We start from the raw sequence: 25,395 nt of genomic DNA on the forward strand, positions 1-25,395 counted from the left end.
TCTTCATGCTGTTAACAAAATATAAGTTCCTTGTAAATGGAAATGATGGCCTTCTGCATTATTGTTTTGACTCTGTGAGTCCAGTTGTGCTTTCAACAAAATAGAAAACTTTCCATTCATTTGGATTTGTGTTATATACATAAGTTGCTTTTTAAAAGTACATTGCCTGTGAAGGTGTAGTCTAATATCCATTAAAGCATGGAAGATTTATGATACAATCGACTCCAAATTTATGTGAATGTATCTGATATCAGAATTTATCCACATTCTTAGTTCCATTTTGTTCAACCAAAAAGTGATACCAATGGAGAGACAGTTAAAGACTGGAATGCTTTACCTCAGAATGTTGTAGATGTTGAAAGATTTCATGGGTTCAAGAGACAGGTAGATTAACTCATGGAAGAAAAACAAAATGAAGAAAAAAAAAAGTAACGACAGCAACAACAAAAATACAAAATTAAATACCACAACACCACTTCAAACTCAGGATATCTATGAGAGACAAATTGCTGCTGGCTGAGACAGTGCTCTGAGAAAGTATTACTTCCCAGTCCGATGCCTCCACTACTGGCCTGTCCTAGATGGTGAGCTAGATGGACAATTAAGATCAGCTGTTCATATGTTCTTAAAATGAGAATCAGGCTAGTCTTTTCTAAGCAATTATGTAAATACTATAATAGCTACAATTCAGGCATTTTAGATACATATAATGAAATCTTGCTAAGGATTGCAGTGCCCAGGGAACTCTTTTTCTTTATATTGGCCAGAAAATCTGAAAAGCCACAGGAAATTCAGCCCCAGCTGTCTTCTTTTAGAGCAGTCTGTGACTGTTCTCCATAGTCTTTCTGGAAGGTAGAGCATGGCAAATTTGTTTAGAGGACCACAGTTAAGGCTACAGAGGTGGAAGCATTCAAGTATAGTTCTAGCTGTGGCTGCAGGGCTTCAGATTAAAACATACGAGTCTTATAATGTGGTGCAGCTCCATCCTTAATCTCACTTATCACTCAAAACCTATAAAATCCAGCAAAGCACATAACAGGAAAAAAGATTTAAATAGACAGAATAATTTTAGTGCAGAGGTCATTCCTGCCACTATGGGCAGGAGATAAACTTACTTCCTTTAAAAGTTGTCTTTTTGAAGACATAAGGAAAATTCAAGTAAACAAAAAACCAAGTTCATATGTAGACCTTACAAATCGTGACATCTAATTGTTAAAAACTTACAAGGTAACTTTTATTTCAGTTCATTTTGTTAATTAATACTTAAATAAAGAGATGAGCTGTTTCTTACTGCAATGAACCTTTCTCTGGTTAGACTGGTGTAACCAAATAGTGATCTCTGAGTAAATGCACAGTTACAGAAAATATTATGTTCTCCATGGAACAGTCTGTTGACACTTCTCAGTATCTATCTGTCTCCGCTTCCCAGTGTATTTATAAAATGCTAGGATCTGAATACAATTCCTTACTAGCATAAGTAATTGTGAGAGTACTTCAGTTATTAAGTCTTTCCCAATGCAATTGTACATCTTGGTGCTCAACAACCTAAGCATGAGTCAAAAGTAGGAAAGACACCAACATGAGCTTTATCAACAGAAGTGCAGCCAGTAAAACAGTGGAAGAGATTATCTTCCTCATTCAGCACTTTCGAGCACTAGACCTCATCTAGTTACTACATCCAGGTTTGGGCACCCAGCAAAGCAAAGACATGGACAAAGTGGCAGGGCCTCCAAGTCGGTGGGATCTGGAGCTCTTGAACTGTGAGGAGAGAACCTGATCAGATCAGTAGCATTGTCAAAATCTCCATGCCTTCCCAGCATTTTTCTCTTTATCGGAACACCAATATTATTAACCATTTGGATAGTATGTTCTTTTTGAAAGTTTGCCAAAAGATGTATTTTCCTACTGACTTCTGTTGTCATGTAGGTGCACTAAGACAGCCTCATCTTTGCTAAAAATGCTGAACTCCTGTCACAATTATACCTGCAAACTCAGTAACTTCAAAGTTTATACCCTAATTGCTGAGATCAGGAACTTTATTTAATTATAAATTTGCCAATCCACATACAGTTTAGTATCCTTATTTTTCATGTAACTGGGTCTTTCTAAACTCCAGATTTATTTAATTTCCTTCCTTTTTCTTACTCTTGTTCAAACTATGAAGTAGCAGAAATCTTGATATGATAACAACAGGAAGGTCTCCCAGACCTTTCAGGAACTAGAAGCTTTGTTAGCCAACATTGTCTTTAAATGGGGGATTGACTGTGCTCCTCCCTAATATTTCAGCTAATGATTACAGTCACATCTTCTGTGTTTATCTCCAACACATGTGTTTTCAGTAATAATAATCATCTCTTCTGTACTACTGTCCTTTCATCCTATTAAAAATATCCAACAAATAAAAAACACCCTGTCTGTAAAAAACAAAAAGGGTAGGCATGTATTGCTGGGAGAATTTAACAGTCTTTTTACTCAAGTTTTATTTTCAGATGATTTTTTATGAAATTCTCCTCAGTAATAGGAAAAAAGTAAGTAATCCACACGTTGCCTTTAACACAAATCTCATCACTTCAGGGAAATGGTTATCTAAATAGCCTTTAGTTATCATGTAAGCAGAAAGTACCAGGAAATGACGTTTATTCTGTTGGAAAATAGGCCAGCTGTGCTTGTTTTGGCTCTCCCCTGTTGTTTTCCATGTGGAAAACTTTGAGGTATAAAGGCTGTGCCTGTCCCCTTATTAAAAATGTTATGTGGCTAGTGGAAGGCGCTCACCATCAAGCTGGTGTGAAAGAAGCTCTTGTCAGTGAAGCCATTAATCTTAGCTCCCCCTTTGCATGACGGTTTTGTCTCGGAAGTGTAAATGCAATCATGATTTGTGACATTAGAGAACTGACTGCTTTCTTGTGTTTCCACTCAAGGTGGTAAGGTTGAGAAAACTGGCTCAGCAGATTGCAAACTGCAAACAGTGCATAGAGCGCTCGACGTCCCTCATCTCTCAGGCTGAGCAGTCTCTGAAGGAGAATGATCATGCTCGCTTCCTGCAAACTGCTAAAAATATCACTGAAAGGTAAAAAAAACAGATGTTCCTCTTGATAAGCAGAAGAGTCTCAATTTAAGGCAGATAGATTGTCATAATTGCTATATTGTTTTGTACCACTACTGTGGTGATGTGGTCAAAGAGGGGAGGATGCTGCATTCCCCAATAACACTACTTTGGGCTGTGCCAGAGTGAGAAGGATCTTACTCTAATGTTAAATCAAAACATCCCTTTGAAAAGAGGAGAAGTCAGAAAAGGGGGTGAAATAAGTGTTAGAACCGTAAGAGCATGCACAAATGAAGGAGGTAGCATAGGTATTAATAGATGCCAAGCAGAGATCTGGTACTAAACACAATGAAAAATCAGGTGCCTGGAAACTGAAATTCCTAATCCATGAAAAATTCTGAGACTGAGAAAGAAATAAGGAAGAAAGTGCATTCCCTAGAAGAATTCTGGTATGATCTTAGCTGTCTCATATCCTTCACGAAATAGCATGTGGAAAGGTAAAAAAATGTGTAGCTTTGGGAACTGCAATGGACATCTCTGTGGTAGCCCACTCAAAGAGTTGGTGGTTCAACAACTTGTGTGTCTGGAAGTGATGGAGACTGCTGTGCTGGGTTCCTGGGTGCCAGGAATTTCTACTACTTCTAGGATCTTAGCTCCTTTTCGGATATATCAAAGACCGAAAGACAAGGGCCCGAGTGATTCCAGGAAACTATGCTGTCAGAAAATTCAATCTGGTTTTCAGGGCAACAGGGTGAGTGCTAAAACATTCCCACTGAGTTTCATCAGTAATTTCTAATGAAAAAAAAATAAATCTTGGAACTATCAGCTATTTAGCCATCAGGAAGAGAAACAAAAGGAGCAAGTATCTGTGACAGTGAAGAAAACAAACCTATTAACTAGTATCTTTATTCATTCAGATGGTTTTTTGTTTGTTTCTTCTTTTGTTTATTTTAATCTGTGGGTCCACATTGTATCTGCACAATGTCCAGCCAATTTTCACCTAATCCAAACAATGAAATTCCTTGTTCTAAATTTATATATATTTTAAGCCTATCACTTACTCTGGAGCACAGTGTGCAGATTCCTAAAATATCAGACTTCACCAAAGCTATTTTAATCAATTTATAAACAAGCAAGAAACTGTGTTACTCTTTAAATGTTCAGAGATTTGAAACTGTGCTGAGAAAGGCAAAGCAAGAAAGACAAGACAATGGATTAAATTTGGTCTGTCAGACTTGTACCCTGTTTTATATTCTATCACCAAGCTATGTTGTGCCACTTCTTTTTCCCAGCTGAAGCTGATAGCAAAACTACCACAGAATATATAAGAATATCATGAGTAAAATGCTGAAGGTGAGAATATGGCCTTTTTTCAGTATCCAGTGGAATGAGCACTAGGACAGAAATCTACGGAGATACAAACCTTTTTAACAGACTGCCAGAGAATATTCAGAGAAGCTCAAGTTTTGAACTTGTAAACATGAGCAGTTGCATCATAAATACAGCCACAGGAGAGATGCTCAGAGAACAGAAATGAGACCAGCTGACATATGTGTCCAACCAGATCTAATTCTTGGCTATTACAGATCACTATCGATAATGAGAGGACTGTGAACGACCTGCAAATCAAAAAATCATTCCAAGCAGTGAATAAAAATGAGGGGAAAAAACACCAGGTGCTTGCAGACAAATTACAGATGGAGAAAGAGACTAAATCTGATTAATAAATTATTTCTTACAAGTTCTCTCTTGTTCCCATGTGGTGAGCAATATTTTGTTTGCTTCTAGGCTATGCATGCAACACTCTCACCAGGGTCCTGAACTACCAGAGCTAAAACAGTCTCCTGAAATTATGCTCATTGCATTTCTTCATACTCACATTTCAAAGTAATTTCAGTATAATATTCTCTATTGTAAGCACGACAGGTAACTATGTATAGCAAAGACATTACACACCCTGCAGTGATTTACATCATGCATTATTTACATTGGTTAAATGTATTTATCCTAGAAAATCCCTGTCCAGCCAAGTACAGTGTCCCTTTTGCATTGTTCAAAATAACTGTCCAAAAGGGCCTGGTACAATGGTCTTCTTCATAATAAATGTGTGCTTTATGGAGACATTCAGAGAAGCTCTTCTCCTTGCATAGCTGCTTGCTGGTTTCTTAGCAAGGCCATTGATGATTTTTTGTAGGTGTGTATCAGCCTGGCTTTGCCCTAACACAGGCCCTAAACGAAATGTATGTCTTGTTTCTCTGCTAGATATAGAAACATGATAGCATAACTAACTGCAGGTGAGCTACTGGGGGATGGGAGGAGTGGGGGAAAAAACAACCACAATTTCAAAGAGAAATGATGATGAAAACTGTATAACAAGAATTATTGTCTAGGAAAGCTCCTCAGCTGAGTCTTTGAAAACTGAGCTGAAGACAACAAAATATACAGCTCAGTTTTTGAATTTTCTAATTGTGTTCCTAAAATACTAAATGAGAAATATGAAAACACAGTTCTTAACAAGTGTTTGGCCTGGAGCCTTTTCAGTCTCATCTACAGTGAAATACTCTAATTTGGGAAACTTAATTGAAACAATCAAAATATTTTGACCTGACATGTCACGAATGACAGATAACTGACATACATTGTGCTCATGGTTATCTATTTACCTCCAAAGTGAAACAACAATTTTCTGTTGTATAACACAAGGTTTATTAACCTCTTTGTTGAATTTTCACCTGATCTTTTTTTAAGCATATCCAGTATCCACCTAGCCACTAACAAATATTTTGAGATATCAGGCTGAAAGATCCAAAAAATGAATCCTGCTGCCAGTTTTCCTGTGAAAACTCATCTTTTTATGTTAGTACTCTTGGACAGACAAAAGTGGATGTAGTTTCTGAAATAAGGTAGACAAGGAAATATTTCAGTTTGGAGGAAATGTAAGTATGCACACATGCTTGGCTTTATATTTTTTTCAAAATAAACTGTGCTGACATCTATTGGTTTTATCTCTCTCCTGTGCTTTTTGAAGTTAACAGCAGTGTGCTGTGCTAAACAGCTGAGGAGGTGTGGTGATCTGCACCAAGCCCTGGAGATAGCAGTGTGAAGGAATGCCTCAAGCAAGAAACTACATGGGAAAAAGGGGTTGGGAAAGATGCAACATCTGTCAGGATCACTTAAAACACAAATAAAACTAGTGCTAATGCTACTTTGCTTCAGAGGGTGGCTGGAAAGAAAAATTCAAAGTATATTGTTGCTTAATTAATATTTTGTTAAAAACTTATCTAACACTGCATATTAAGCAAAAGATAAGTAATAATAACAGTTTTTTATGGGAGACTTTACTTCAAAAAGTAAAGGTGGCAGGAGAAATTCCTAACAAACAATATATATAAAATACTTGTAAAAATTTTTGTCAAGCTTTATGAGAAATAACAGTGATCATGATGATTAGATCCTACCTTGATGTAAAAGCTATTGTGTCTTTGGGTGTACTAAAATACTTCTTCTTTTCATTATAGGGTTTCCATGGCAACTGCATCCTCCCAGGTTCTAATTCCTGAAATTAATCTCAATGATACTTTTGATACTTTCGCACTTGATTTTACCAGGGAGAAGAAATTGTTGGAATGCCTTGATTATCTTACAGGTAATTTTCTTCTCAAGATACTACTATATTCCTCATAAAGCAGTAACAATAGGATTTTCTTCATTGCTCTCCCATTTAATCCTAAAGATATTACCTCTAGCAGCCCTAGAGTGCCCCAGGTAGCATTTGGGATGCATTTCCTCTCATCTCCTTTCCTCACACCCTCCCCACCAGGGTGTGGGTAAGTGTGAGTGATAAACAGTTAAAAGTTGTGGCAGCAGAATGAAATAAAAGAACAGCTGGAGCTCAGCCTGGAGTGGCCCAGAGCACTTCCCCAGGCCAGAGGAAGGAGAGCAGGGGCTGAATCTCATTTCCCAGGAGGCTGCATGAGTTACCCTCTCCCTTAGGGCTGTGCCTTCTTGCTGTGGCAGATTGCAGCCTGGCAACTATCCCATGAGCAACCAGAAGCTATTCAAGCAATCAGCACGGAGGGCTCAGCAAAGAAAAATGTTTTCTCATAGCAGCGTCACTGTGCATTTCCCCCATCACATAACTGGAGGACCTCACTACATTCGAGACTGGGGAGCATGCAGTGTGCTCTGCAGAGCAGAGCTCCAGCTCAGTTAACTGAGAGCTTTGGCCTGTAGACTCCTGCAGCATTAGACCCGTACTGAGTAATGTGCAGTGTCAGAGTATATAGTGACTCACAAAAAGAAACAAATTACTGTAATTTAGGATGTTTTAATTTCAATGCCAGAATTAGAACAATTCATTCCAGTTCAATTGAAAACAGAAGAGACGGGGCGTGGGTTTTCATTTTGCAGACTCTTTAAGCATCTTCTGAGAGCAGTGAGAGTTTGCAATGAAAGAGCATTGTTAGAAAAACACTTCAAAACACAGGGCTGTTCTCTTAGCCCAGGTTGCAGGAAATATACCCATGTAATTTCAGAAGAATGCAAAAGCATGCAGCCTCTTTGTGGTCAAACACAGTATCTTTTGCCATGCAGAGGCCTAGATTCTGTCTTTTCTGCAGGGGAATACTATGGGGTATAAAGGATCAAGTGAATGCTAGAAGTAGCAAGGCTGTCTGCATGCACCCTTGCCTTGTAAATCTGTGAGGTTCTTGCCATATCTGAATAAGCTTTTTTTGTTTTGTTTTGTTTTTTGTTTTTTTCTGCAAGAAATTTCTGTCTCACTGTGTAACTGTTGAATGCAATCAGTGTTTGATGCGTACCTGAGTAAATAATACACAATAAACTGTGGTGAGAGTCACTTACTAGTTTTTATACAGCACCAGTGAAATGTTATGGTATCCGCCTTTCCCTTCACTCCCACTTTCCCCAGAGTTTGCTGGAATTTTGCTATCAAAGTTGAAGGTTCACTGCAAAATTATAAAAAGACAAGGAAATAAAAGGAAGGGCTAGAAAAAGCCACACTCATTTGCCCTTACCTAGGAATCAACCTGAAAATTCACCAGCCTTGGCTTTTCTATAGCCAAAGAGGAATATCCACCTAATGTGGAGGCATGTATGCCATGTCAGCTGACTCTGTTCTGGAGGTGCCTAGTTCTCCCCATTGGCTCCAAACAGGGGCTAGAAAGACTCATTCAAATTTAGATAATTGTGGTTTAGATCTTTGAGGATATACAAGGTAGATTCCATTTAGCAGTTCATTCTCTCACCCCCTAGTCTCACATCACATGTCAATACTATCAGCCTAATTGCTGTGCAATGCAGAAAAGGAAGGATGTATCTGTACCAAAATGAAGGGTAGTCTTGCCACAGTGTTCAATGCCACAAAGATCCTTTCTGTGGTCCATCATGCTGGCTGTGCTCTTCCTGTGCCTTCTTCCTACCTCAACCACAGTTTTGAAAAATTTATTGTACCTGATAGCCAACAAAGAACAGTTTTAGCTGGCTCTGTCTTTGTAATAATTTTCTTCACATTAAGAAATAACGTGGCTGCAATGACAAAGTCCAAAACATGTCTAAAATATCTGAGCATAAAAAGTAACCAATTCAGACTGTTAAAATATATTTATGTAAATATATGTATATATGTAATGTATTGTATATATATTACCCTGAAAGTCAAATGCATTTGATTCTTCTCTATTGTTATTCAGAAACTCTAGAGGAAGATTTATTTCAGCCTTTCAGAGTGTGCAATCTTCATAGATTTTACACTGAACACTGTGTGTCAGAGTGAATTGATCTTTACTTTTATCATGTTTCATTGTTAAGTAAAATAAAGACCATTTGTTAGTCCTAGTGATACATCTGTGTTGCCAATTAAGGGAGGATGCCTATATTATACCTATCATCTGTACTGCTTCTGAAAAAAAAAAAATTCAAAACGTGAATTCCAGCCTCATTCTCTCTACTGTCAGTTGCTTTCAAAGCAAGTGACCTCAGCTCTCTTCTTGAAATTTTCTTCTTCTTTGGTACTCTTCCCCAATGTACTATTTATCAGATCTTCTTCATCCTCCACTTTCCCAACTCCAGTTTTCTGTGTGGCACATTGAAGCTTGCTTCTTTCTTTCCTCCCAAGCTATTGCTTTCACAAATATAAACGTAAATAGGTTGCTCTCATCATTTGCACAGCTGTCTGTCCAAAGCTTCTGCTATCCTAATGAAAATCTCCAATATCTCTTTGAAAGTTTCCAGCTGGACATTGAGATGTCAAGCTCAGCATAGTAAAACAATACCCTTAATCTTCCTCTGACTGTTTCTGCTTTGGTATCTATAGTCTTGATATCTTCTGAAGGTTTTCTTATCTTGCCAGTTGCTCAAGCTTTTCATCTGGAACTGATCTTTTCCTGAACATGTATCTAGCTAGATCCAGGCAATGTCTATGATTTGCAAATTCCCTGCACAATACTGTTGACATAAGAACATTTTTATCCATTGTGAATCAAAAATACTTGTCTTAAGTTTTAATACTATGAAATCAATTGCAGCAACATCTATTCTTTGAACTTGCAGTCTTCCCTGCTTCAGAAATCCCATATGAAATAATGATACATTTTCTTCATCCATCACTAGCTATGTCTGCGCTAACAAATATGCATTGTCTAGTGTATGCCAGGATGTTTTTTCACATGAAAATGACTTCATTCTGGAAACCTTTTGCAACCTGTCTCTCTTCCTAAATTGCTTTCACTATTAAAAGATCAAAGCCCTTCCAGAACCAGCCCAGTCTTGAGCTTTGGATATAATCTCTTTTCATTCAGTTGCTCTTGGAGAGTTCTACCCAAAGACTATGTATACGTAGTTGCATGACTGACTTCTTGATGCCAACTCGTGCATGACATGCTATTAACACATTTAGTATGGACCCACATCTGATGTGATTTTGCCTTTCGAGTTCCTTCATGTTGTTTCAGTCTGGTATCATGATACAACAGGAAGCCAGTAATTAACTGTTGAGAGTTTCAGAGGAGCTTCCTCAACTCCCTCATGTTCATATTCAGCCATATTAATATTTCTATTATCAGAGCAACCTGACTTAGTGGAACCCCACGTCAGGGGGGGTTGGAACTAGATGATCTTTACAGTCTCTTCTAATCCAAACCATTCTATGATTCTATGATTCTGGCACCATTAAGTCAAAGAGATGGCTTAGGTATTTGCCTTTTCCTTAGTATCAAAATCAGTAAGAAAACCTTACAAAGTCGATCACCCAATTCCAGGGAAGGTGGACACCAAGCAAACAAAAGGAAGTTGGTGTGGTTTTGATCAACCTCCGTGACCTTGCACTGAAAGGATTTAGAAATAGTTGCCCAGGAACCACTGCATTCATACTGGGACTTGCCAATGAGAAGGGGCAGTTTTCCTAAACTGCCTCTCAGGTGTTTGGACCAAGTGAGTCTTTCAGCCTACTTCAGGTCAAAAGCCACACAGATGACATTGAACTGAAGGTGGGTTAGACCAACCTGATTGACTTTGCTCTGAAATGGAGTAAACATGCTCACAAGGTCAGTTATTTCTAGGATCAAATTTAAAGAACTGCTTTTTGGATATTTGTGATTACCTTTCAGACACTTCAGATGTGGTCCCTGACTATTTCAGGCATGGTTCCTGACGGTCTAAGGGTATCTGCTCAGTTTTGACTTGAAGTCAGACAACTGAACTAAAGCAGCCTTAAGCAATGATTTTCATTTGTCAGAACGTTGATTCGGGAATGTAGGTGGATGAAAGTCAGAGCAAAAGAAGCAGTTACCACTCCCAGATGTTTGCTCTGGTACTCTTGTGGAGACTGCCACTCTATGACCAAGGAGAACTGCAGATGTTAGAAAGCAATTCCTGAAACTGCTGTAGCTTTCTTTGTGCCCTGCAAAGTCTGCTGCCGCTGATTTCAGGTTTCCCTGCTGTTCAGGGCTGTAAATTTGGGTGGTTTCTAGAGCTGCTTCACTTTTTTTTTTCATTTCTTCCTGACATTGTGTGGCAGTTTGTAGACAGGAGGCTGCAAATAGCTGAGGGCATTAATTGCATCAGCTGTCAAACTTCAGACTTGTTATGGTTGTGAATCAGTACTGTGTCCTCACTCTGAAAAGCACTGGAAGTGCTTAGGGACAATCACTGCTTTTGGAGCAGAGTATGAGGCTGTACAACTTGTAGTATTAAGACTACGCAGAACTGACTAGGACTCTTCTTCCTCTGCTGTTGTAGAAGCATGTTGGGCTTCCCTTTCCTGAGCAGCGATGAAGCCCTAGTCAAGGCTGTGAGGGAGGGTGCTTCAGATTGCTCTGGGCTTTCTGTAGAGCTTTCCTGGTGGCATGTGAACTCTCTAGCAGTACTAGTAAATGTGATGGTGAAGATAATTGATTAAAGTTTAAATCTTTAATTGCTTTCTGGACTTCTACTCTCCAAAGAAATATGTCTTGCAGGGTGATAAACTTTGCAGTCAGACTTCTACATTATTTCAGAAGTCTTAAGATTAACTGTTTGCATGCAAACTTCCCTGTCAGTCTTCAGGAGAAGCAGGTATATTTTGTTTTATTCTGAAAGGTTTTTGAAATGAGTGCTGCTGGAGAGCTAAGTTTCATGCAATGCAGTCTCAGGCAGGTGTGGGTTAGTCACAAGAGCCAGGGAGCCAGGGAAATGATGTCCTGCTCAGGTCAAATCTCTCATTCTCTCTCATTCTCTCTCTCTCTCTCTCTCTCTCTCTCTCTCTCTCTTTTTCTGTCATCCTGGTTGTGTGAAAGCCTGTAAATCTTCTATAAGGCCAGCCAGGTGTGCATATAAAGAGAGCATCAAGGCTGTCATTTTCAAAGGAGTTGAAGAGACTTAGGTGCTATTGAAATGCAGTCTACAGTTCATTAAACACTCAGTAATTGTTGTGTTCCATTAAGTTAATATTTATTATCTGTGTTGTAGTAATAACAGGTACATTCTCAAGTAAAGGTTTTTGCTCTGTTATGTGCAGAAGGAGATTGAAGACTTTAGTTGAATATTAACACACTTGCCTTTCAAGGAGTGTTTTTTTTTCTCCCTTTTGTTTATATACCCCTCCTGAGATGACTGTTCTTATTTTAGTTCATTTCTCTCTCTTTCTTTATTAATATCCATCTGTCCCAAGGGTTTTTCTGCTGAGAAAAAAAAAAAAAAAGTCACTGGTAAGCTTCCGTGCTACAATATTTAGAGCATCACAAATCATGGTCATATCATGAAACACATTTGAACATTTCCTTATGCGCCTTGTTTGAAAGAGGCTGCTTGGAAATGCGTCTGCACTTTAATCCTTGGGAACATACATCAGAAAACCAGGAATATGAACTATGAAAATTCTTAGTGGAAAGTAAAAGGGATGTTTTATATGTATAAACAGAAGCTGTTGCAAAAGGAAAAGGAAAGGTGGAATTCCTTCAGAATTATTTGTGATTAACATAAGTTAAAGAACTGACAGCCAAAATACCATTCAGATTTGCCTTCCTTTTCCTTTAACTTAGGCATATTGTAATTGTTTCAGCTTGAGTGCCCTCCTTCCTCACTCTGTGACAGCTGGGAGGAACGCTATTAAGTACAAGAATTATTTTTTTTGCGTGATGGTGGCATGTAGGGAAGATGATTAGGAATTAGGCTCCCACTGAGACAAGCAAGCAGGAAGGCCCAAAGAAAGACTCATTTGTTTCTTATTTCATTTTTTATCTTTATAGAAAAATCAAATAAGGAAAATTTTGACCTAAGAAGTTTGCTTCAAGTTTTATTTTTCAAATAGCTCTTTAAATCAAAAGTGTGTATTAATGCGGAAGAAGACTGCATAGCTTGCCGCACATAGAAACTGTAGCAATCTTGCTTGTTGATTTGGAAAAAAAAAAAAAAGACAATTTTTTATTAAAATTTTTGGGTTGTCTTCTAGAATTATTTAATTAGCTATGATATTGAATTTTAGGTTGCAAAAGTCCTACAGCCGTGATGTTATAAGAACTCTTTACATAAAACTGAAAAAGTAAGTTGTATAGCCAACAGAAATTATATGCATCTATATTAAAAAGGATAGTTAAGAATAAATTTGAATGAACTTGGAGAGAGAAGATTGAGCATGAAAGAAAGAGTGTTTAGAGGCTTCCCCAAAGTTATATTTCTTAGATACCACTTATGCTAATCTCTGTTAAGATAAGCTAGGCAAACACTGCTTTCAAGTCAATAGTGAAGAGTATTGACTTTCCCTATTGATAGGGATCCATGAAACTTTGATAATTTTAACGTGATGATCGGAAACAAACCTAGCAAACTAGCATATCAGTAGTACCCACTCAGTCACAGTTTAACATGACCACCAACACATAATTTTTGCTAGGTTGTCTGAAACTAAATTTTCTTTAATACAAAACATTTTCAAAATCTGGAGCTCTTAGGTGGTTATATTAATAGTAAGAATTCCTTAGCAACAATTTAATAGCAATCTAATTCTAATTAGTAAAAAATTAGTTGTAAAGTCTGTTGGTCAGTAGGACTGCAAACTCATACATCAAATGCATGCCCAAATCTCAGGTAAGAAGGGAAATACTTTACTGTGTTGGTAAGCCTCCTCTGTTGTATCTGACAGCTCCCAACTCTCCCACCATTCGAGAAGAGCTCTGTACAGCTTCTTATGATACTATTACTGTCCACTGGACATCGGATGATGAATTCAGCGTGGTCTCTTACGAGCTGCAGTACACCATCTTCACTGGACAAGCTAATGTTGTTAGTAAGTAAAAATCTTCTCATTTCTAGTTCTGTTTCCTTATGGTTTCACTGCAAATTAAGTTCTTTCACATGTAAAGGTACTCGTATGTCAGGAACAAAAGAAAAACATATTTTCTAGGAAGATTTAAAGCCAATATTTTAAATCCAAAGCAACAGCCAGCACATGTTCCCAGTGGCACATGTATTAGTCCATATTTACAGGAATCGTCTCTTGCATCGTAGAGCCCTTGTTGCAGATGTAGCCTCAGGGATGAAAACTTCAGTTCCATTGTCCAGGATAGTCAGACACTTGGGACCCTTGGTTGAACTAGCTGTTAACTAGTGCTGCAGCCTCCTTGTTATTTATGACATGCCCCTTGACAACTGGGCCTTTGTCAAAAATACACATTAAGTATTCTCTCTGATTTTTACTGTCTGCAAGGACACAGAAGAGAGGTCTCACTTTGTATACTGCAGACTAGGGCAGCAGACATCAGTGGAACAATGATCAGTATGGTAACATTGTTTGATTTGCAATGAGATTAGCTACCATTGTTTCATATTTTGTATTATCACACTTTTTTATTAAATACGCACACAGTTTTGACTCTGTGAATTTCCTGAAAGAACAAATTTACATATTATTCCTTGGATTGTTTTGTTGTTACATAGCTAGTTTTCTGACAAAATGCTCCAAAATTGCCTAATCTTTGGCTAGGCAGTCAGCACTTCTGGGTTCAGTGGATAGTGCTATCATTGACTTAGTGTGCTTTTGGATAAGTCATTTAACTTCATCCTGATCCCTATATGTTTAATAGGAATGCTACTATCTGACGTATAGTGGCTTTATGAAACTGCAGGAGACTGAAAGGAACCAAATCAGTCAAAAGGCGGGGTTTGTTCAGTCAATACAGATTTAAATTGTGAAAGTCATTGTCACAAAGGGTTGTTGATTAAAAGTTTAAGTTGAAGAGATGACTGGAGAGATTATGCTAGAAAAATCCAATGAAAACAATGAAGTGTAGAGACTTCCTCCTGGCTCAGGAAGTCCCAGAGCTGTATGGTATTGGAGCCTGGGAGAGCACAGTGAGAAATGATCACTGTGTGCTTTCCCTGTCAGTTAACATCTTCCTGGGCACTGGCTTTTGTCCACCATCAAAAACCCTAGCCACACACTGAACTAGATAGGCTTAGCTCTAGATAGGCTTCCACCCCAATGTGGAAGTGATTTTGTTCTTATAAAATTTGTTTTGAGATTTTTTAATGAAAGTCAGTGCTATAGACATGTTTACATACTTTATATCAGTGGAAAAATTGTATGGTCTCTGTCAGGTCTCAGGACTAAGACAAACTTGTGCTGACTCCACTGCTGCTGTGAGCACCTAATTTTCTCCATCACTAAAGTAGAGTTAGTTTTCCAAGCCATCTGAAAGGATATCTGAGGATTCATGTGCAAGTGTTTTAGCACCATTTCGACGCAGCATATTATGAATATATTATGGTATTCAGGATTGACCAAAAAATAAATTGGACCTTTGAAAATTTAATTCATGTTTTGTTGAAACCTCCATTTAGTATCTCACTAGATAGCCTAATTTTGGGCAACACATGATAAAACTCTAGAATACTGGAAAAAAAAAAAACACAAACAATTAAATTCAATACATGCTTCTACATCTGAGCAAGTTAGCTACCAAAAGTTTAATAGTAATTTGGAACAAATTGGAGCCAGGTATATAAGGAAAGAAAAGTTTCCCTGGTTTCCACTATTAAGCAGACAGGACTCAATAACTTAATGCAGTGTATTGCTCATTTTCTGATCCATTTTTGTCTCTGACTTTATGCTAGAAGGCTTTATAAAAGTCAGTTATTGCTACTACATATGAATATGGCAATAGTAAAGTTTGCCATTTCCACACTTTTATGACATGGGATTTTACTTTTTGCTTACTGGTGAATAAATAACAAGGCATTTCATTTTGAGACTGTATTGTAGTTTTCCCATGTGGAGGTGAAAGCTTTGATCTGCAAAACAATCAATTAGTTTTCTTTCAGAGATGCAATATGATAATTTGGGGTATGGCATGAAGTACTCAGTGTGCAATCTGAACTTTCATTCTATCACTTTGCAAAAAATGGTGCCATTAAAAGTTTGAAGAGAAAAGAAATGAACACTGTAAGAAACTTTGTTTATAAAATCTTCTTAAGATCTGAAATGGAAGAAGAAAGAAATGGAAAAATTGGCCCAAATATTTGTTTGTTTGTTTGTTTGTTTAACTGCAGCTAGCTCTTACATAAATATCCTGGCTATTACTTTCAATTTCATTGAAAGTTATAATTTAATCCAAATCAAATACAAACTTATGAAAGTGAAGTATAAATGGAAGGTTTTTCTAAATGTTGTCAGGCTTTCTTTATCTCATTATTTGATGAGGAATTTTATACCTCCAATGGAAGAGTTTTACCCTTCTGAATCTAATAGAGCTGCTACAGGTCTACCCAAATTTCTGATACATAGGACTCTCCCAGTTCATTCCAGCTTCCACTGGTAATGGAGCTTTGCCCACTGACATCATGATTTTACTCATGACTGGATATTTCTTCACTTTGTTGGATTATATCCTCTGTCTGGTATGAGGGTCCTTACTTTTATAGATGATTTTCCAAGATCGTCCCTAGAATATTGGAGTGTACTATAATAGTGTGGAATAACACAGAGAGCTCTTTTCACTGTAAGTGGAATTAGACTTTGTACTGCAGCCTTGATGTTTTGATGAACTGGAGCTGTGGTGGTTTGTTTTTTTTTTTTTCTTTTTTTTTGTTTTAATCCTATTTTAATGGAATAGAATTTAGATTAGCACAAATTTATTTCTGTCATTGACATGCTGTTGCACATATATTTTTTCAATTGCTCTGTCGTATCCCCGAAAGTTTCCATTGCTATTGTGTGTTACCTGTAGCAGGTAAAGTAAATAGGTTCATAGATCATCTTCAGGTCTGTGTTACTGTAGCTATGGATTAGTTGGGAGGAAATAGCTAAAAAACCAACAAGCTTTTTTCCCTTGAGGCAATAGGAATCACTTTGCGTACAAACCCACCTACCATGCTAATGGAGGTTGTTATTTTGGAATCTGTTTCTTAAAACCACGTAGTCAGACTGACTGAACTTTCCACTCCAGAACATTTCCTCCACCAGAGGCATATATCATTCAGAGATTGCTAAGAATTCAGTAACAAAAACAAACAATGCTAAGTTTTTCTACTGTATTTTCTTTCCAACATAATCAACTATATTCTTTTTTATTAACTGAAATATTGGGAAGTTAACATTTGATGGAAAAGGTCCAGCTAGAGTATTTCATTTTGAATCCTATTTCATACAGGAAAGATTATTTCCAAATGTGGCCAAACTGCTTGCTATTAAATGCTTGGCAACACTGTTCTGTGTGTAAGAGCAATACAGTACTTTAAATTAAACAGACTTTTGCTAAAGAAGTTGTTCCCAGAGCTATACCATTCATGCATTTGCATTTCTGAGAGGCAGCTAATCATCTGCAATCTGAATGTTGTAAAGGCTTTCAAATTTGTCACTAGCTACCTAGCAATATAATTTCATTATCTCATTCCAATAAATGTTGAATTATTTTTTGTTTGATTTTTTTTTCATGGAATTTCTTTAGTGTGCTTCAGGAAGGTTAAAATTTAAACACAGCTTTTTACTAGCTGCAACACAAGATGTCTTCATGGAAAACACATGAGACTCTCTTCAAGACACAAAGGAGTAAACAATTCTCTTTCCCATTAAATGGAATTTATGTTAGTTACATTGGCAAAATAGTACAATTAACTGTGTTAAGAATAGAGTGTATTGTCAGAACTTTACCTGTGTTTTGTGATTACTTTTCCTATGAGATAGGATAAAATTTTGTAGACATAATTGTCCTAAGACAATTAGGACCTCATGCTTCCCTGAAAAACCGTGGGTTAATGATCACCAATGAGTTTTGGAATAGTCTATCTTTTGTCTCTTTCTAGAAGCTTTAATTTATTAAAAAACAGATTTCTTATAATTTTCAGAATGATACTGAGGTTTTCAGCAAGTATCTTTTAATGACACGAAAGCAAGGTTAGGATAAAATGAAGAAAACTGCCTATTAACAAGTATTAAAAGAGTGTTTGTTGTTTAAGAACAAAAAAAAAAAAAAAAAGCTATGTGTTTTGCAGAACTGCATATATTTTTTTTCATTCACATGGGAATGCAAGGTGGTGTAGAAAGTTATCTGTTGCCTTCACCTACTGTATTTATTCTAACAATTTGAATTGGTAATTATTTAAATAAAGCATTTAAAAATAATTAAAATACTCAAGAGATTAAATAACCTTCCTATGACTTTTGTGCTCCTGCTTTTCAAGAAGATATATTTTATTAAAATCTACCAGTGTAAATTTTGGGAGGATTTACACCTTGGGATTTTTCCCATCTGTTCTTTCAAGTGCATCAACAGCCAACACCAGGGAAACAGCTTTACAAATTATTACCTCCAGATTCTGAGAAACTTGTTTTGAAAACTCACACATCCTGTATGGACATCACTGTGCTCACTGCACCATTCCAGGATGTAATTTAAATTCCCTACATTTTTGTAGGCTACACTTTAAAAATACATTGTTTTACCACCTGCATAACCCTGTAAAAAGCCCTGAGTTTTTGAAACAAGAAACCTGAATGTAGCCTGGATTAGGAGTGGCTACAATACCAGACCTTTAGTTTTTGCTGCTGCAGCAGTGAGAAGATATGTACTTTTCCCCTGTAACCTGCTGCCACTGGCAGGGAGCTGAGAGGGCTAGTTACCCCCAGATGCCCACGTTACCAGGCTGCTTGCTCATTTCCCTGATCATTCTTAGTTATCTTCTTTTGTATTCTGAGAAGAAAGGTTGTTCTGCTAGGGTAGAACTAGAGACAAAATGTTTTGATATAGTGACAAAATATTCTTTCATACCTAAAAGCTTACCTTTGCTGTTACTAGTTACTGTTCTTCATTCTGAAAGATTTTGCACTTGGAATATCAATATCATCAAAATTTCATTACCAAAATTTTGAATCAAATTTCAGTTTGAACCTTGTCATCAAGATCACAGTCAGGAAGCACATGGAGACACTGGTGTGGAGGCATGTGCAGAGCTTGCTGAACAACAAGGTTTATCGAGCAAAGTAACCAAGTTAGTCACAGCATCCAGCATTTATTGAACACCAGTAGTCTGGGATGCTTAAGACAGGAAGGACAAAGGAGAGAAACCCAATGTATCTTGTATCATCAAAGAAGATAGAGCCTTCTGCTAGAAGATGAATTAGGTGAAGCAGACACTTCCCATCTCTCTCTTCTGACTGTGTATAGAGTTTAGTTTAGGTAAGGTCCTAACTCAGGAGCTCCTCTTTGTTCAGTGCTAGGTGGGGTGAATGCCTGTGAGCATTTTGCCAGTAGCCCCCAGCAGCAAGTGTTTTAGCAACACCTAAAAAGATTGAGGTTGTGCCTGTACACAGGAATCCAAATTAACTATTAACTAGATCTTTTAATAATAACAATAATTTACTCTGTGTAAGTATCTACAGAGTACTGAGTATTGGGTATGTGTGAGTCCACCTGGGAGGACAAGAGAGAGTGGCAAAGAGACTCATAGCAACACATCTGTACTTTTACAGTCCTTCATATACCTATATAAATTCAAGTTTTATTTGTTAAGGACTTTGTTAAGGACTGACCAGCCTCTGGAGGGTAACAGCAAAAGTGTAAGATTGAAAAATGTGCCCTTTAGAGAGTTTTACTGATTGATACAACTCTATTTGCTAGATGATTTAGCAGAAACCTGGGCACTTCTTTGTCTGCATGAGGGGTTTTTTTATATATGGTCTATTTATACCATAGACCACAGCTTTCAAAGTGTGTGGACATGGAAGAAGCAGGCACTTCCAGAACTACTGCCTGGATTCATCCCATTTACAGACTTACAGATGTTATTTGATAACCGATCAGAGGCAGCTGAGTAAGGGATTCCTTAGTCATACTGGTCTCCGTCTGAATCCAGTGCTTTATTTTGCTTTATTTTAGCTTAACATTTATTGTGCAATAGCACCAATGAGCCAGGTAAATGTTCTCGATGTAAAATCAATGCGGTAGTTCAGCTACAGAAAGAGTGTACCTGTAATACTTGTGCTGAATTTTTACTGGGAAAAGTAGTCTTTGAAATATTTTTTGCCAGGATGCTGCTACTTTTATTTCCTTTCTTCCTATTCCCTACCTCTCAAGGATGCTATGTAATATGAGAGAAATCTGAGACAAACACTGCATAATTTTTAGATTGAAGTTTGAATTTTAAATTCTATTCCTAATGCTCTTTTATTATGAAAAGTATATCCTAAATTAAGAAGGAGTCTTCTGGTATGGCTATGAATTCTCTATGAGACTGTGAACCTCTTTCACAGGTCATTTTCTTTAAAGTTTTGTGCCTAGTAACCTTTTATTTTTTTTTTCTTTAAGTAAGGGTTTTATATTGGTTAATATTTATGCTAAAAGTACTACGGGCTTCTAAGAAGATTCTCTCCACTAGTACTTATTGGTTTTCTGGTAAAACATGAGTTAGAAGCTGAAAGCTAGCTTAATAGCACATTAGCATTGGTAACTTTTTCTATGCCCAGTCAAGAAAAAAATCACAGAATCACAGAATGTTAGGGATTGGAAAGGACCTTGAAAGATCATCTAGTCCAATCAAGAAGTCTGTAAGATCAAGAAGTCTGTAAGTTTCCATCCAGTCGAGAATTTTTCATTTAGGTTTTTCAGCCTTACTAATACACATGCATGCTTATACTTTAATCTGTGTTTATCTTTTTCTAGCTGTATAACTATAAAAAGTTGTGAACATATATATATATATTGCAAATGTAAACTTTCTTATTTATATAAACACTTAAAACAAAAGAGTTATCAGACTGAGGATCCATTAGACTGGGAGCTGTTACAAATGTACAGTGGGTGCTATGGGTGATTCACTGATGTTGCAGTTATTTCACAGAAATGGAAAGATTTATGCAATTAAATAAGTTCATTTTAATGGATTATGCTCATATTTTGCAGATTATATTGCTTCTACCCTATTTTACTTATTTCCTACATGTTATACTTCTGTGGTAGTCATCAAATGTACCCCAAAATAGTTTGTAACTAGAAAATTATGTAGCTCTTCCCCAGATGACATCTAACCATGAGGGCATAAATCAAAAAGTTACATCTATTAAACATCCTGTTTAATTTACATCCTGGCAAATTTTGGAATGTAGAAGCTGAAGCTTGCTCTGGAGCCCACCCTTCACCCTGTTTGGCCTCCCACAATTTGCTTCAGGTCCTGAAGAAAACATATCCAATGACTGTCGGCAAAGGTGGCTCCATAAGACTCTGAGCATTACTGCTTATGTTAGTTTTTTGAGGCTTACACTGAGTTCATTAATCTAAAAAGTAGATTGATGGGATCTCCATAATCCTCTGGCCCTTAAGCAATAAAGAATTCGTTGTGTTGGGATATGAAAATTCCCAGATTGCTCATGCCTTCACTGAGTCATTTCTTACATGTCCAATTTTTATGGTTGACTTCATATAGCAAGAAGTTAAAAGGTACCCTGGCTGAGGGCTGGTGAAATGAGTTAGTGCAATTAAGTGGAGACTTAGTGAATGTAACAGCACTTTAAAAGGTATAGAAGCCCTTTTCTTATCGGTGGTTTGGTGCTCAGGAGTACTCTAAATGTTCCACTGTTACAAAGTGTTTAGTATGTTATGACTAATGTGCTTGGTTTGAAATTGCAGGTTTATGTAACTCAGCCGACAGCTGGATGATTGTTCCCAATATCAAACAAAACCACTACACCGTGCATGGGTTGCAGAGTGGCACTAAGTACATCTTCATTGTTAAGGCCATTAATCAGGCTGGCAGCAGAAACAGTGAGCCCGGCAAGCTCAAGACAAACAGTGAGTAACGTGAAATCCAGCACACACACACTCTTCTCCTTTCTTGCCTTCCTTTTTAGGTTTGGTTTTTGAAAGATACAAGACTGCAGAGCAGATTAACCTGTTTAAAGTGCTTCCCACAGTGAAAGTCACTTATTTAACTCAATTTAAGATTACCGGAGTCTTCAGTAGTGCAGAAATTACTTTTTATCATAAGAAGCATCTGTACTTTGGTCACTGGAAATATCGTTTAGGAACCAAGCCATCACATGTGAAATGCTTGAAAATGGTCTTTTGTGGTTTTGTTTAATGTCCTCTTTTCCTCTTTTTCCTATTCTTTTTCCTCTACAAAGTAAAAACATTTTATGTTTGCAACAAGACATTTTATTTTTGTATTGTGTTCATAAGATGCTAGTTTAATTTTGTTCTCCAAGATGATCTCTTTCTTAGGACACTAGAAAACTTCCTTAGCTCCATCCCTCTCAGTTTTTATGGAGTTCAACAAGGTAGTAGATTAGTCAGAGATCCCACTTCAAAAAATAAAATAAACAATGGTTACACAAATTATTAGCAGATGTAGTATAGCAATTTTAAGATGGGTTTTCAGTCTTTTTCTTGTGTCCCAGCCAATCCCTCAGTCCTGTAGTCATCATGAACAACTTTGAGCTCTGGAATGGGAACACTGGGATTTGTGCACTCTCTGAAACCTGCTTATTGAGGGGGAGAGTGTTCAAAGAGGGGTGATATTGAGTGTTGCAAGAAAGGGGCCACAGGGTTTGGCACATACCAGCTCGGGGGCTTCTTCTGGCTTGCACTCCTGTGTAAAAGCTACTCATATAAACCATACATCTGCTACCAAGAATCTGATAACCTACAAGGAAATGCAGTACCAGAAGACCCACTTGGAAATGGCAACCCTTCATCCTGTTGTCTTTTTGTGACTCAGTGTGGTGCAAAAGCAACCTCTCAGGTGACTAAGAAATGATGTATGCAGAAATGACTCTGTACAGAGAAAGATATCCTTCAGTTACTGCTTCAACAACACAAAGGCTACTAACCAGTTAAAGAGGCAGGCTGCAGATATATTACTGCTACTCAGCAGTAAGAAAAAATAGTCAAAAAACATCCCCAAATAGTTTCCAATGTGTTTATCTTATGCTTCATCATAGTATGTAACTAAATACACATTGTAAAAGTAGATTATAACTCTAACACTGAAAGTATTCCTTGTCTTAATACCGACCCATAATGTTAACTGAGAATTAGCATTGCATCTGTCATCTTCCATTTTAAATTTCTGCTTTTCATGTTTCCTAGAGATCTGAACCAACGACTGTCCTTGCTCAGATGAATTTAATTTCTTCTTACCCCCACACTAACACTTTCAGTTTTACTGCATGAGAAGTATTTAACCGTTCCTTCATAAACTCTGAGCAATTTACATCTTATTTGAAGTACACTTGTCAGTGCCAGAGGGTCACAGACCTCATGGGAGTGCTCATTTCTATTTTCTATGCATGCGATCAAATCTTCCACTTGCATTTTTTTTCCTTGACATGAAAGACATTAAGAAGGGAAAAGGGCTTTGCTGGATCACACATAGAGTCATAGTTTTGTAGTTGTCTCCTGGTGGAGGTAAATGATCATTCTGCTTTTTGACACGAGGAGAAAGCTTGTCAGAATTGTGCCAGACTTTAGATATCTACAGGGTTCAGTTTACCAAAAAGCTTCCTGTTATTGTCTACAAACCTTGTGCTACAGCTGAAGATACTTGCCAAGAGCAACAGCCTCAGTAATGTTTTTACACCATATTATTTGGTCCAAGTTATAGTTCACTTCCTTCTTTTTAATGCACAATATCCAGCACCATAGAACCTCATGGGCGTCCTTCCAAAAAGGTCCTGAATTGTTGACTGTGCTTGACATAAATAAAGCTGTGAGCAACGAACAGACAAGGCTAATGCTTTTTCTTATTTTGAAACTCACTTTGTGGGCTTTGGAATCATACTTTTTTGTAGCTATGATGAAGATGTTATTATGGAGCTTTATCCCTAGTGAATTAATAGAATGTAACATTCTAAATCTAATATGCTGTGAAAAAAAGCAACCCTCAGACCTTTATTAGCATGTATATTGGTTTCAATTACATGCAAGAATTAGAGTGTTCAGGTTACCTCTAGGTCAGGGATAATGGGCATGAAGATTACGCAGGGCTCTTTTCAGGGATTATCAACACAGGGAAGTTAGTGCACAATGAGACTGACAGTAAACTGGCAATGCAAGCCAGCTAGCACAGGGAGCAGAATCACTTAGTCTATCTTGAGAACACTTCAGAGAAGGAGATTAATAAGATTATGTAATCTTGTATGCTTCTTTATTATGCTTTCTATTCACTCTTCTTTTTAAAATTAAAGACAAACTGTTCTGCTATCTTTGTCTCTGCTTGTATAGGTCAGCCATTTAAACTGGACCCCAAATCTGCTCACAGAAAATTGAAAGTGTCTCATGATAACTTGACAGTGGAACGTGATGAAACCTCCTCCAAAAAGAGTCATACACCAGAGCGATTCACGAGCCAAGGGAGCTACGGAGTAGCTGGCAATGTGTTCATTGACAGCGGACGGCATTACTGGGAAGTGGTTATAAGTGGGAGTACATGGTACGTATATAAGAATATACATGAGAATAATCATTGGTTCACATCAAAGGTCCATGTAGGTCCCAGTACAGTTCCTCTGACAGAGAGTGGTAACAGATGCACAGGGAATGGCATAAGCAGACCTAGCATATACTTTTACCCAGTTTGTCAGACTATTTTCCCAATTTCCAGCACTTTCAGATTCTGGAACTTATTCTGCCAGACAGAGCATCTTTATATTTAGAAACCCATACAGGACTTTTCCTCCATGATTGAGGTTGATTGTTTTTTGACTCTACAGAAAACACATTTCAAGATTTTAGTGAGTTGGAAAGCTAAGAAGGTTTCATCTTGTTTCTATAGCAGAGCAAACATTTGAAGCGTGATCATTTCTTTACTAGATATGAAAGATCTTGCTGTCCTTCTTTTGGAAAATATAGCAAAACAGAAAAAATACAGAATATGAGGACAATTTGATGACCCAGATTCACAGGGGTGGAAGTCAGATACAGCTCCGGGGAACGAGTGGGGAGCAGCAGTGCCAGGTCTATGACCCAGGATGTGAAGCCTGGGGCAGGAAATGGAGGAGCACATTATTCTATTCCTGAATGATCCTCTCAGCCATAAAGGGCCGGGTTTCAGGGTCCCTTTGGTCAGTAGAACAGATGTTATCCTTTAGGATTCAAAGGCAGCAATCATGACGGAAGTTAATGAAGGAGAAATTCAGTAAGCTCTTCAGGTATGCCCACTGTCTCAAACAAGAAAAATGTTGTTTGCCAACTTCAAGGAATGAAAATAGAGTAACTTATGGCACATTAATCTTTGTTGGTTGAAAGCCCTACAAATACTGCAGTGTTTCTAGAACGTGAGGAACTTTTACATTTCTTTAATATATGAGAAAACAGGTATTTGCCCTTAGTGTCCATTAATGAGAACATTTTCATAATCCTTCTACCCTAGAC

The 25,395-nt window shown here is 37.5% G+C and overlaps 1 protein-coding gene across 8 annotated transcripts in view; it reads left to right on the plus strand.

The window, feature by feature from the left end:
- The window catches only part of MID1 (midline 1), a 250,254-nt gene that overhangs the window by 211,224 nt on the left and 13,635 nt on the right, over positions 1-25,395 (plus strand). For 7 of the 8 annotated variants that reach the window (XM_048066735.2, XM_048066733.2, XM_013191538.3 and 4 more), the window contains exons 5-9: positions 2,919-3,067; positions 6,562-6,689; positions 13,680-13,823; positions 21,655-21,816; positions 24,247-24,454. In XM_048066735.2, coding sequence (XP_047922692.1) covers positions 2,919-3,067; positions 6,562-6,689; positions 13,680-13,823; positions 21,655-21,816; positions 24,247-24,454 — 791 coding nt within the window. Of the gene's footprint in view, positions 1-2,918; positions 3,068-6,561; positions 6,690-13,679; positions 13,832-21,654; positions 21,817-24,246; positions 24,455-25,395 lie in introns of those variants that run through there. The other variant, XM_066982222.1, reaches the window with a different exon arrangement.

Source organism: Anser cygnoides, chromosome 1 (assembly GCF_040182565.1).
Source record: "Anser cygnoides isolate HZ-2024a breed goose chromosome 1, Taihu_goose_T2T_genome, whole genome shotgun sequence".
NCBI lineage: Eukaryota > Metazoa > Chordata > Aves > Anseriformes > Anatidae > Anser > Anser cygnoides.